General features: G+C 47.2%; 1 protein-coding gene across 1 annotated transcript; it reads left to right on the top strand.

Annotated features, from left to right (window-relative positions):
* Nucleotides 1-411: 411 nt before the first annotated feature.
* Nucleotides 412-8,185, top strand: PHLDA3 (pleckstrin homology like domain family A member 3). The gene is made up of 2 exons (XM_084853608.1): nt 412-1,161; nt 5,212-8,185. Exons 1-2 carry the CDS (start codon nt 801-803, stop codon nt 5,358-5,360), a joined length of 510 nt encoding a protein of 169 aa, XP_084709734.1. The 5' UTR covers nt 412-800; the 3' UTR covers nt 5,361-8,185.
* The last annotated feature ends 4,709 nt before the right edge of the window (nt 8,186-12,894 follow it).

Genomic DNA, 12,894 nt, shown 5'->3' with positions numbered 1-12,894 from the left:
GGGCTAAGCACCCCCTCAACCCCCACACTTTTTTGCTGAAAAACTTCCCCTGTTGAAGGAGCTTTATGTAGAGCAGGAGGTGGGGAACACGTGGGGCTCCAGATGTTGTCGGACTGCAACTCCCATCAGCCCTTGCCAGCACAGCCAATGGAAAGGGATGATGGAAGTTTCAGTCCAATAACATCTGGAGAACCAGGCTCCCCAGCTCTGGCCTAGAAGATGCCGCTGTCTTGGTTTTTATTATATGCATTTGCGTCTGACACGTGAAGTACACCCTGCAGGGGCCATATATGCCCCCCAATGTACACCTGTAGGTTTTTTTTGGGGGGGGGGTTAAAATCACGTCTGTGCCCGACGGCCCGGGCCGCGTTCGTGCGAGCGGGTCTTCCGTGCTACCCCCCCCCCCGAAACGGCCCCAGCCCGTCAGTAACGGAGCAAGTCGCCCTGGTTGGGCACGCCGGCCCGGCCCGGCCCGGCCCCCCGGGCTCCCAGCAGAGCCGGCCCGCGCCTGGGCGTGAGCGGTGTCTGGCAGGCAACGCTGGGGCGAGGCCCTGGCTGAGCAGGAAAGGAATGCCAGTGGGAAGAGGGAAGTGCGCGGCGGCGGCGGCGGCGGCAGCGGGCATGTAGCGACAGATCCCGCCAGCAGAGAGGCGAGGGCAGCCAGCCTCCGCGGGCTCACGCGGCAGAGGGCGGGCGCTCGCTCGCTCGGAAGCCGGGGAAGGAAAGCCCTGGTGGCAACCCGCGCGGGGGCGGCGGCTCCCACGGCAGCGCATCCCTCGTCGCCGCCGTTCCTGGGCCCCATGGCGTCGGAGAAGGTGCTGCGGGAAGGGGCGCTGGAGAAGCGCAGCGGCGGCCTGCTGCAGCTGTGGAAGAAGAAGCGCTGCCTGCTGAGCGAGAGGGGGCTGCGCCTCTTCGAGGCCGGCAGCCGGGGCTCGACGCGCTGCAAGGAGATCGCCTTCGCGCACGTCAAAGCCGTCGAGTGCGTGGAGTGGAAGCAGCGGCACATCTACTTCACCGTGGTGACGGACGGCGGCGCCGAGATCGACTTCCGCTGTCCGCAGGAGGAGCCCAGCTGGAACGCCGACATCACCATGGCGCTGGTGCGCTTCAAGAACCAGCAGGCGGTGCAGGTCGTGCGCGCCAGGCACAGCTGCAGGGCGGGTGAGCGCCTTGGGCGTGGATGCGGCGCGCGGGGGGCGCACTGGGGAGCATGGCGGTCGCCGAGGGGGCGCGCGCGCAGGAAGGCCCCACCCTTCTATTCAGTCTCAACGAATCTGGAGGACTAGCTGCCGCGATCGTGATGGGGCGGGTGCATAGCGATGTGGTAGAGCACGTGCTTTGCACGCACTGGGGCCCAAATCAGACATTACTTTAAATCTGTGTCTAGCAGCTGCATGTCTCCCCTCGCCCCCGTTTTTACCCTAGAGAAGGCGCAGCAGGTCCAATTTGGATATTAAACCCCACCCACCACACTAGGATCCTGAGCCACATTGCCCCCTCCCCGCACCTACTCTAGAGTAAAAGAAAAAAAGAACAGAGGAAGCTGCCAGACACAGATTCGAAGTAATGCGTGGCTGTCTCGGGCTCAGCGCCTGGTTTCTCCAGCTGAGCAGATTTCGGGTATCAGAACTGGGAAAAACTTCTGCCTGGGACAGTGCTGAGCTCCAGCTGCCAGCCAGTGCTGGCTGCTCTGGGCTCGACGGACTGAAAATCTGACTCAGCATAACGTAGCTTCATGCATTCATATAATGAATGCCATCTTTCTGGTTCCATGTTCGCAGTCATTAACCCATTAGCATGCATCAGAAGAGTGGAGCTATTAATCCTTCTTCCACTCTTAAGCCACCCTGGATATGGGACAGGGGAGCTACAGAGCATCAGTAGGTAACTGACCTGCCTTGAGTGCTCTTGAGGATGTGCCTTTGGTGTACTTGGGGAGTCTAGGCCAAACAAAGATTTGTGGCTGCAGAAAGAGTCTCCACCGCTCATGCTCATTGTAAGAGAGAAGGCTGAAGAGACGTTGGTGCCTTAGGCAGAAAATCCTAATGGCACCATACCATTAAGGTAAAGTGAGATGGTTGCCTCAGACAGCAAGCAGATGGTGGGAGGTGGCAGCAAGGGGTTGGAGGAGAGAACTCTGTGCTACGTGGTCTGCCTTGCACCCCCTAAGCTAGCCTGCTGCCTTCAGGTATAGTGGAGAACACTGTCCCAGTTTCAGCATTCAGGTGCCAATCAGCTTGTGTACATGGAGTAGGAAGGGGGCACCACTTCACTCTTTGTCTCAGGCAGCAAAATATCTTGGGTCAGCCCTGGGCACCCGCTTGGTGATAATGTAACTATTGACACTTAGCTGCCCTCTAAAGGTACCCCAAAATCTGCCATCTGAGCGTAGCATGCCAGGCCTTCCTGTCCTGCGCTCTCTCCCGGAGCGTGCTCAAGTGCTCATATTCATTGCATCGGTGATGCTGTCTAGCCATCTCATCCTCTGCCGTCCCCTTCTCCTTTTGCCTTCAGTCTTTCCCAGCATCAGGGTCTTTTCCAGAGAGTTTTCGCTTCGCATTAGGTGGACAAAATATTTGAGCTTCAGCCTCAGTATCTGTCCTTCCAATGAGCACTCAGGGTTGGGCACACTAAATGTAGGCTGGCCCTGATCCTTCTTCTGACATTTGCAGTGTGTGGACCTGTTTCTGAATGTCTCCACTCAGTCTTCATTGATATAGGGCACAATCCTATGCATGTTTAGACAGAGAAAAGGCCTACAACTCCCAGCATTCCCCAGCCAGCATGGCTGGCTGGGGAATTTTGGAAGTTGTAGGCCTTTTCTCTGTCTAAACATGCATAGGATTGTGCCCATAGTGGGTGTTTCGGACATGAGGAAGCACTGAACCATAGAAACAGAGCGTGTGGTTAGCTATCAAACTGTGCAGTACCAGCAGAATTGTTTCTCCTACACCTGCTTGCTTCTCTAGATAGCTAGGGGTAGATTGTGACCAATAACTCTCACTTAGTTGGTAGATAGTGGAAGGATACTTGTGAGTTATCGCATTTCACATTACTAGAACTGTATTGAACTAGACCAGCCTGAGTAAAGGAATGCAAAAAGGTAAAATGCTTTGTAGCTCCTTTACTGCTGAGACATCGTGCTCCTTTTCATGGTGTGGGATCAAGACTTCAAGGTGTTTTTAAGGACTGGGATAGCATAGGGTACCATAAGTAATGGTAAAGAAGAAGCTATCAAACAGGCTTCCCCAACCTGATGCCCCCCAGAAGTGTCAGACAACTCCCATCATACCCAGCCAGCTTGACTGTTGGCCTTGTTGGCTGAGGATGATGGGAATTGCAGACCAACACATCTGGAGGGCAACATGTTGGGGAAAGCTGCCCTAGAATATTAGTCCCACCCGTTCAGTAGCCCTTAAGGTAACTTGAAATGATGTCTCACGCTCCTCACAGGGAATGTTTCACTAATGACTCATGTTTCTCTTGCCTCTTTACTGGCTGCTGTAGTATTTAAGATGGTGGATTAAAAACTGCTGAAGAGAGATGATTGAAGGGATAGTTACTGCAGCTCTTTTTGCTTTGATGATGTGGTGTTTAGATAGGCATAGCAAGTGTTCCTCAAACATAGGGTTTTTTTCCCTTACTCCTCAGCCCATTCAATTTTTGTTCACATTTAGTTTGCTGGCCTGGCAGATCACTCAGAGCCAAACTAGATGTGATGGTGCAGTTCTGTGTGTTTAAACATGGAATTGCCCCAATCAAGAAGAAAGGGGAACTCAAATGAGGGTCTGACTGTCCCTGCCCCACTTCTCTTCCTGAGCTCCTTTCTCTTCTTGTGTGCATGTGTGGGGAAGGGTCTGTACTCCTCATCTGCACACCCTTTTGCTTTAACCCTCCCCGCCGCATCTTTCTTCATGACTGGCACAATTCCGTGTTTAAACACCAGGATCTGCTGCTGTCACACTGGCTTGGCCCTGAGCATTGTAAGTATGGCATTCTGTCCGGTATTGTCCGTCTCCCATAGGAAGAAATTGTTACTGGCCTTTGCTGTCAAGGCTGTGGGTGATTTCCCCCCCTCCCCCATCCCTTGCGGATATCCTTGCCCGGTTTCTGTTTTTATTCTCCTGCTCTAACTTGTCATGCTACAAATCCTCATCAGTCAGTGAGTGAACATGAGACTATTGTTCAGTACATGACCAGACCAGTGAGTTGGGGATAGCTTGCTCCATCCAGTAAGATTCTGGTAGAACAATGGCTTTTTTTGCAAAACATTTCTAGGGCGCCATTGGAGCCGTAGCGCTGAAGGTGGCCCATAGTTCTATGCAGCGGAGGCTAGTGGCTCTGATGCAGTGGGGTGGTCAGTCTGCTTTGGGTTTCAGTCAGAACCAGTCAGAACTCTAGAGGAGCTATCCAAGCTGCTCCTCTAGAGTTCTGACTGGTTCTGACTGAAACCCAGAGCAGATTCACCACCCCACTGACATTGGCACCACCAGCCTCTACTGGTCCATGGAAGGAACAACAGGGATCACGGAACAGTAGCTTGTCCTTCCTTTCTGGACAGATATGGTCTTCTGCCCGGATGAGGTGAGAAGAGTTTAACAAAAGTATATTAGTAATTAAAACTCTCATTGTGAGCTGCTGAACAGAGAGGTGTCTCTCAAGAGAAATCTTTTTTCCAAGCTCATCCATAACCAACCATAATCAATTAAGCATTATGGCTGTTAATTTTAATTTTTTTTAAAAAATAGTATCTGAGACATTGTACAACTTCAGATATAGTGAAATTGCTTTCTATGCCATTAAAATTGCACTTGGAGAGGGGTACTTTTAGAGACAGAAATTGCTTTAAAAAAGACATATCAGAGCATTTGTGATTCATGAGCCAGGTTTTGACTTTATGGGGCTTACATTGATTATTCTTGTTTATAATACTACTTCAGTAGTACTTCTCAGGATGCAAACTATTTTACAGTACTTTACGTTGTAACAAACCTGTGAGAATTTGGCATTGTTACTTCAGCGGGTTGTATCTAGTGATAGTCTAACTTAAGTCCCATTCATTTCAATAGGTCTACTCTCAGTTGGACTCATAGTGGATACAATGCAATATGAATTCCTTCTTGCATCACTGTCTGGCACCTGCAGTAGCTTGGTCTCATGTTCAGTTTGTCTCCAGTCTAACTGATGAGTTTCTCTCTTTTTCTTTTCCAGCATTTCAACAAGAGGCAGCTCCAGCCAGCCAGATTTTGGTGAATGGGTCAAAGGAGCCAGACCCCCAGCTCAACATAGAGAGAGTAGAGGACCTGATAGCTGTGAATTCATCTGCCAATGGACAGAAGGCAATTTCCAGCTGCAACTGAACATGGATCTGTTAGTTCTCTTCTGTGGCATCCCTGATGGAAAATGAAGTGACACCAAAAACATCAGCAAAACCTGGATCACAAGTATAGCTAGAATGGGCTTCTGTTTTCCTGCTGTGTCTTTGCTGTGATACTCACCAGCTTTGACCTCTTGGCAAGGCCCTGACAAGGTCTTCTACCAAACTGCTGTGGACAAGTAGATGGCCCTTCTACCCTCAGTAGTGTTATCTGTGGTGATGCACATCTATGGCCCTTGTAGGCTAGATTCAAGACACAGACGCAGCAAGTTTGACAAAAGAGAATCATTCCATCACTTGGTGTCCCACCAGCCTGGTGCTGGATAGGCACTGCTGAAATTAACGGAACCATGAGGATTGAGGAGGAGGAATTCCTTATTCAAGCTGAGCGTGCCAGCAACCATCTGATGTCTTCAAAGCTGAAAGAGAGCATCTCTCCTCAGTGAACTGGGTAGCTGACCTGGACAGAGCAACTATGAACCTGCCGTTCTTATTTGAGAAGGCACGTGTTACCAGGAAGACGCCTGCAGGACTAGATGCAAAAACTGAATATGAATCTAAGCACCTTAAGAAGGAGCCCATGTGGGATTTGGGGGAGGGGGTGTTCTGAGATGCCCTTAAATTAGCTGGCTCTGAAGTATTGCTCGGGAGGGTGTATCTGGAGGCCCTTCTGCTCAGAACTACAGAGCAAGGAGAATTCTGGCTGAGTCAGTGTCCTAGCCTATATTATGCAACATTGCAAACTTGTTGATCCATTGCATTAGATGCATTAGATACTGTTAGCAGGATCACAGATAGGGATGTTGCGAACGTTCAAATCGGAGTGCTCAGAAAAGTGAGCACCCCTGTTTAATGCATGCAAGCAAGAACAAGGTGAGCTTGGATCTGCTGACCTTGATATGTGAATGCCACTGCTACCTTCCCCTTCCCCTGCTCTAAAGCCTATTAATTTATTTTGGGGCACAGGAAGGAAGTGGGTGTAGGAAGGTGGGCATTCCCTATGCCCTGGAAAAGCATCATTATCCATGAAGACTGGGACTGGGACCACCAGTCCCAGAATACCCACCAAGAAGGTGATGCTATTCATGTCTTTTTTGCCAGGGAGAAGGCCTTTGGAGGGCAGAACAATGTGTGTGCAGGGCAGACTGCCCCCACTCTCAATATCTCCACCCTCTATTTTCCTGACCTTCCCACATTGAGCAGAGAAGTCTGAAGAGGTTTTTTATGCACGTTCACCAGAATGCAAGTAAAAACCCTAGTGCAACTGGGAACCCTGCTTTATGAGAGTTCCTGATCATATGGAGCATTCTACTCACATTCAAGCGAATGCATGCAAAAGCCCTCTTCTGATCTTCCCACTCAACACGGGAAGGTTGAGAACAGAGACAGGGGTCAGTCCATGGGGGATGCTGTAGCAGGGCCACCACACAAGGCCCCATGCTCCCTACATGGGTTGCTGGTTCCCTTTCAGGCAAAACACCTGAATAGGGCAGATGTATAATAGAGTTGGAAGATACCTCAAAGGCCATCTAATCCAACCCCTTGCTGATGCAGGAAATCCGCTACTATAATCCTTTATCAATAACATTTCAAGAAAATCAACAATGTACACATTTGTCTTCCTTTAGAAAACTGCCTTTATCATTATTTCTTAGTTAGGTTCGTTACTCTATAGCGTACAGGCTTGTGCCTGACTTTTGTTGATAACATGGGCCCATTGCTGTAAAAACAGTACACAATGATTTGAGGTACATGAGATCACAAACTGAGTATTTGTCAAGATTGCCTATGGTAAAAGGATTGGCCAGTAATAAAAATATGAGTGTGCTCTACATATTTAGATGTATATTGGGCAGAATGACCCACGTCCTGACATCTAGGCAAGGAGGAACCATAACATGTTAATAAGTGAGAGGCACATCCCTCTATCTTGCATTGCATCTCACACAAGTATTCCCTGACGTTAGGTGGGAGGAGAAGACAGAGTAGTAGGGAGGGAATCTTACATAAATAGCTCTCCCTGTTCTGTTGTACCTTGTTGCAGTGTCGATTAGTGCAGTCCCGTTCCTTAGACCATGGCCTTCCAGATGTTAATGAACAACTATTCCCATCATGCCTTACCATAGGCCAGGCTGGCTGGAGGTCATAAGAGTAATAGTTCATCAACATCGGGAGGACCACAGGTTCTCCAGCCCTTCCTTAGATGATTGGTCTTCAGCTGGAGGATCAAGACCAGAAGTGGGTCATGCGATGTCCTAAGATGGTTGAATTAGTGATAACACCATCCGCATTTTAAAAATAATGTTGACACACAGAGAGATGAAAAGCAAATATTAATAGTTGTGAACTCCTGCCTGACAAGCTGCACCTGCCAAAATTCCCTGTTTTATAAAAACTGTTTTGTAAAACTTTCCATCTGGTCATTTTAGCTCTCACAATAAGTAGCAAGCTGGTGATATACAGTGAAAAATTAAAGGTGGGTCCTATATTAACCCCATGTTGGGGTTAAGGTAAGTCCTGGATATGAATAAGTTGAAGACTATTGCATTAGACAATTGGGTTCAGCTCCTTGTTCACCACATGAAACTCAATATGTTATAAAGAAGGGATTGCAATGAAAATCACACTGGAATGTGGACATAATGAGGCCACATGTTAAGGAGATAGTGCAACCATTTTTCAGTATCTAACAAAATAGACTGTAGTGGTCTATGAAAGCTCAAGCTCTTAAAATAAAGTTAATTAGTCTTTAAGGTGCTATAAAGACCAAGTGTTTTTCTTTTTAAATAAACAACCATAAAAACCATGGCTCTGAACGTCAATTTTATAAATGGCCTAAAGCGGTGGTATTATAAATGTCTACCTGCAGATAACTCTTTCAAAATTGCCAAAGAATCTTTGTGTGTCTGCCCTAGAGCCCCTGTGGATTGACAAATATGTGGGTGGGTGGGTTTTTAGGGTACACAATGTCTGTTTGCATGGAGCACGGGCCAGGCTTATCAGGTTTTACTGTTGTCCTGTGGGAACTGAGGGTGCACCCTGGAACATGGCAAACGTTCCCCTGGGGCTCAGCATTGCAGGGAGGACTCATACTGGATGGTCATGCTGTCTTTCAGGAATGCTTGGTCATCATTCTTGATCTTCTAATTGAGGAACCACTGATATGTTTCCAAATTGCCCTAGGGTTCCCAGAACTTGGCCTAAGCTTCTATCCCAAGCTGAAGCTAAATAGCATGAAACAGCCTTCCCTAACCTAGCACCCCCCAGATGTGTTGGATTATAACTCTCATCATCCCCAGCCAGGACCATGCTAGCTGGGGGAGTGATGGGACTTGTAGGCCAACTCATCTGTAGAGTGCCAGATTGGAAAAGGCTGGTATGAAAGGGTAAATAAAAAGACAAAGGCAACATGGAAATGCTCAAAGATGATAGTGCTCATTAGTGTGATGTTTCTTTTCTACAAAGCCAGAGTGGATGGTAGGATCGTAGCAGCATTTCATCTCAGCAAAAAGTAAAAAAGAAAGATAAGTGCTATCTACCTAGCAAGTGTTGACATGGAAACCTGATAAGTTTATTTTATTTTAAGGATTTATTTGCTGCCTATTAGAATATAGCCCTCCCAAGGTGGCATATAACAACAAGAGATCCATCAAGGTCCATCTGAATGGTCAAACCATAGGAATCCTGTATTGTAAGGAAGAACATAGTCTCAGGAATCAGCTGCATCAAAACATTGTTACAGAAAGGCAGGGTGAAAGAAACAAATTTTCAAGACAAGTCTGAAAGCTTGCACTGAATGAAGGGGCGATGTGTTGTTTTGTATGAAGTTGAACTTGCCCCCTAAATTTAATGGCAGAAAGCTGACTAAACTAGAACCTCAGATGTCCACCTCTTTCCTGAAATCTCTAAAGGCTAGATTTCTTGGCTGGGACCTGCAGGGTGGTTGTTATATTACCAAGAGAAAGTTGTATGGGCTTGCCCTGATGTAAAATACTTATACTGTACAGAGGTCTGAATGCTTTTTTTGGTTACATAATGAGTGGCGTTTAAGGTTGCTCCTCCCTAAGGTGGTTAGGAGGTTCATGGAGGTTTAATCAGGTGAATACTATCCTATGGATAGAAAACCGGAATGTTGAGCCCAGTTGTACAAACGTGTACTGGATTATGTTCATTTGTGATGTCTGGATTGTACAGAATGCAAAACCTGTTGATGAGGGCTGGAATAGAAAAGAGCAAGGAAAAAAAGGAATCCAACTGGAGTTGGGGGGAAATGGAGTAGGGGAAGGAGAACATGGACTCATGATGGCAAAGAACTGAGAACTGCAGAGGGAGCAGACACTAAACATTAGTGCTCAGTCCTCATCAAGTTGAAATGTTTGGATTTACTCCTTATTGTTATAATAGGTTTGAATCCCAGTTAGCAAGGCCAACTTCTCTGTGTTCGATGTACTGGCTCCATGTCTGCCAAACGGCCCTTTTATCCTTGTGCTATTTCAGCCCTAAGCTTAACACATTCTGTTCTTTCAGTGATCTTCATTCCCTGGGCTGTTGCCTGGGTTAATTTAAGACTGGAGAAAATGAAACATACTAAGGTTGGCAAATGCATCCATTTCTGGGAGACAAAAGATGTTTTCGGGCTCTGGATCAGTTTCTGAGGTTTTACCTTCCACAAGTCTCCTCTTGTAAGTAGAACTGTGTAGAGGAAATGCACCGGAAGACCATTGTATTTCGAGGAGATAGGAGAGGGGTGTGCCACGATTGTTTCTTTCATGCCTGAATCTCCTGGAGAACCTTAAAAACCTGGCCCCCTTAAGAGCTCTCAAGCTTCCAGGCTGGAGGCTTTGCTTTCCAAGGTCAGTTGTCTGCTTGGGACTGTACAACTTTGGGTCAATGAGCTTGGCCACTGTCCACTCGCTTTAGCTTATCTTTTGGGTGATACAAGAATGTATGAACATCATGAGACCTGAGATTCTGACCATCACCCCAGGTGTGAGTAATTAGGGTGCTCTTCAAACCTGCCTGTAGCAAAAGGAGAACCCAGGTATAAAAGTCACCAGAGATTTGCCCACAGTGAGCTTTGACGCAGACCTGGACTGCAGGAGGTGCTGCGGGTCGGCCGTTTGACTGGAGTCTCTCCATCGTCGTTCACCTGGAGCTCCTGACAACTGAATGGGGAAGTAAGCTATCATGCTCAGTACTGATACCGTATGTTCTTCTGTATCGCTTTGCCTGCTCTTTAATAAAATCCTTGACTACTGTCCACCTGTGTGCTTATTGCTTCTGAATCCTAAAAAGAACCTTTGCCTCTTGGCAAAACATAGTGTACATTTCCTTTCCTACATTACATTTTCAAGTACCTGCAATCAAAGATGTGCTACTGGTCCAGACCTTCAAACAGGCCTGTAGTCTTTACCCTTTCAGCTACCACAGCCTCAGACTTCCATTCTGAGTAGATTCTGCCTTCAAGCCCCCCACTCCTTAGTTCTTCCAAACTGAAGCCATGCCACAGAGATCACTGATGTGTATTTAATGTAGGGAGGAAAATCAAGGTGGCCCAATATTAAAAGAGAAATTAAATCACAAGGGAGCCCAGATGTACTGAAAAGACACAGTTCATGAATACTATAGAATGTCAGAAGAACTAAAAGCTCACTGTTCAGGAATCCGCCTCTTCACTCTCAGCCTCAACACTCTCTCTTCTCACTCTCTTTTTTCTGGGTCCTAGAAAATGAGGACAGCATCTCTCCCTTTCCATCAATTATTCTCGACTACCACAGCAGTCTTTTTTCCCTGATCATCCTTGAGAGTAGAAGGTCAGCCCTCCTGGCCAATCTGGGGGGTGGGGTCAGATCTAGCTCCCTCTACCTCCCTCTTCTGGGGTCCCTGAAGCCCACAAAGGTTCATCCTGAGTCCTATCTAACCTGGCCTCAGAGCTTGTTTCTTTCTTCTGGGTTCCTATCATGGAAGATTAATATTCCCAACATACTGTATGAACTGCAAGACTGTGGGGATGGATGGTTCGCATCAGTTTCTCTCTGGCTTCAGGGGCTGATTTTTTAAAAATTAAAGCAATAAAGGGCAAAGTCACAGAGTCTCTTGCTAAAGGAAATAAACAGGAGATTAGTTTCTGGGCACATGTGGCTTTGCCTTAGGACAAAGGGGATTTATTACCCCTGTAACAATGAAGCTTTTAAATTATGGGATTCTTCAACAGATGGGATAGCATCTAGAAGCCTCAGACAAGGGATCCTGTGTGTGTGTGTGTGTGTGTGTGTGTGCGCGCGCGCACGTGCACGCAGAAAGCAGTTTCTGCCCTAAGGAAAACCCGAAAGTAAAAATATGGAGATAAAAATACTTGAAGTAATATCTTTTATGGGACGTAATATCTTTTTTATCTTTTATTAAAAGAATGCAGACTTCTGAGTAACACAGACTTTTTCATCCAGTAGAAAACTGCCTGATTATGGAACATTTTCTGTAATTTAAAAGAATGCATACTCCCATCTACATGCTCCCAATAAGTAAAAAAAGTGGTGTCTATTTGAGATCAGTTATAATAGTTTTCCTTTGTTTGTCAATTTACTAACCCCAGTTCTTGATGATCCCTCAACAACCACCCCCACCCCCACCCCATTATCTGCACCTTAATCATTTGTGTTATTTATTGTGGCTTATGCTTTTATGGGGCAGAGCCTGCTTGCTCAGACAGCAGGTTCTATCTCATCAAAGCCTAAATTGGTTAGTTTTCAGGTGCCGCAGGACTCTTTGGCTGGATCTACACTTACTGCCTTTTTTTGCTTCCAATGAGGTTTCACCGCCCACCTTTCATACTACGCAGTAGCCGCCTCTAATTGGAACCGGAATTTCCCACTTCTGTGCTCCCGCTTTCAATACCCTAATATCCTGGTATTTCCCCTTAATGTGCTCTGATTTTCCACCTTTGCTACCATATCCAGTCATAGTCCCCTCCCGCACCTGTCCATATGCGGCGGTGTCTGTATTTCCCTCCTGCCCAGTCACAGCTCTCGACAGCCCCATGTCTTCTTCTGGCTACCGATCGCATAGCTTTCTCAGCAGCCCCCATTTCCTCAGCAAAAAGCAAAGGGCTGGATGTGCGCGTGCTTGTCTGATCTCGGATGCTAAGTGGGGTCGGCCCCGGTCAGTAGTTGGATGGGCGACCGCCTGGGAATCAGGCTTCCTGCACTGAGCAGGGGGTTGTTGTATCCCTTCAAATGAAATTAAGTTTTACCCCCTCCTATCCCCCGCTCCAGATGTTTATTTGTTTTAAATTAAGGCATTATCCCCGCAGAATTGGGGCTTCTCCACGATGTTTTTTTTCTAATTGAGGCATGATCTTCAAAGTTGTGAAGCTTCACAACTTCGAAGCTTAGACGATCATGTCTGAATTAGAAAAAAAAAAACATCGCGGAGAAGCCCCGATTCTGCGAGGATAACGCCTTAATTAAAAAAACAACAACATCTGGAGCGGGGGATAGGAGGGGGTAAAACTTATTCTC

Source organism: Heloderma suspectum, chromosome 4, assembly GCF_057233095.1.
Source record: "Heloderma suspectum isolate Gila_16-S chromosome 4, 16-S_ref, whole genome shotgun sequence".
Taxonomy (NCBI): Eukaryota; Metazoa; Chordata; class Lepidosauria; order Squamata; family Helodermatidae; genus Heloderma; species Heloderma suspectum.
The sequence above is the reverse complement of the archived record's forward strand: the minus strand, read 5'-3'. Positions and strand labels throughout refer to the sequence as shown.

What these genes read in the sequence shown, in the direction of transcription:
- PHLDA3 (XM_084853608.1), top strand. Translation starts at nt 801, where the DNA reads ATGGCGTCGGAGAAGGTGCTGCGGGAAGGGGCGCTGGAGAAGCGCAGC. An exon ending in CAGGCACAGCTGCAGGGCGG is followed by an intron (nt 1,162 to 5,211) that starts GTGAGCGCCTTG and finishes TTTCTTTTCCAG; the next exon opens with CATTTCAACAAGAGGCAGCT.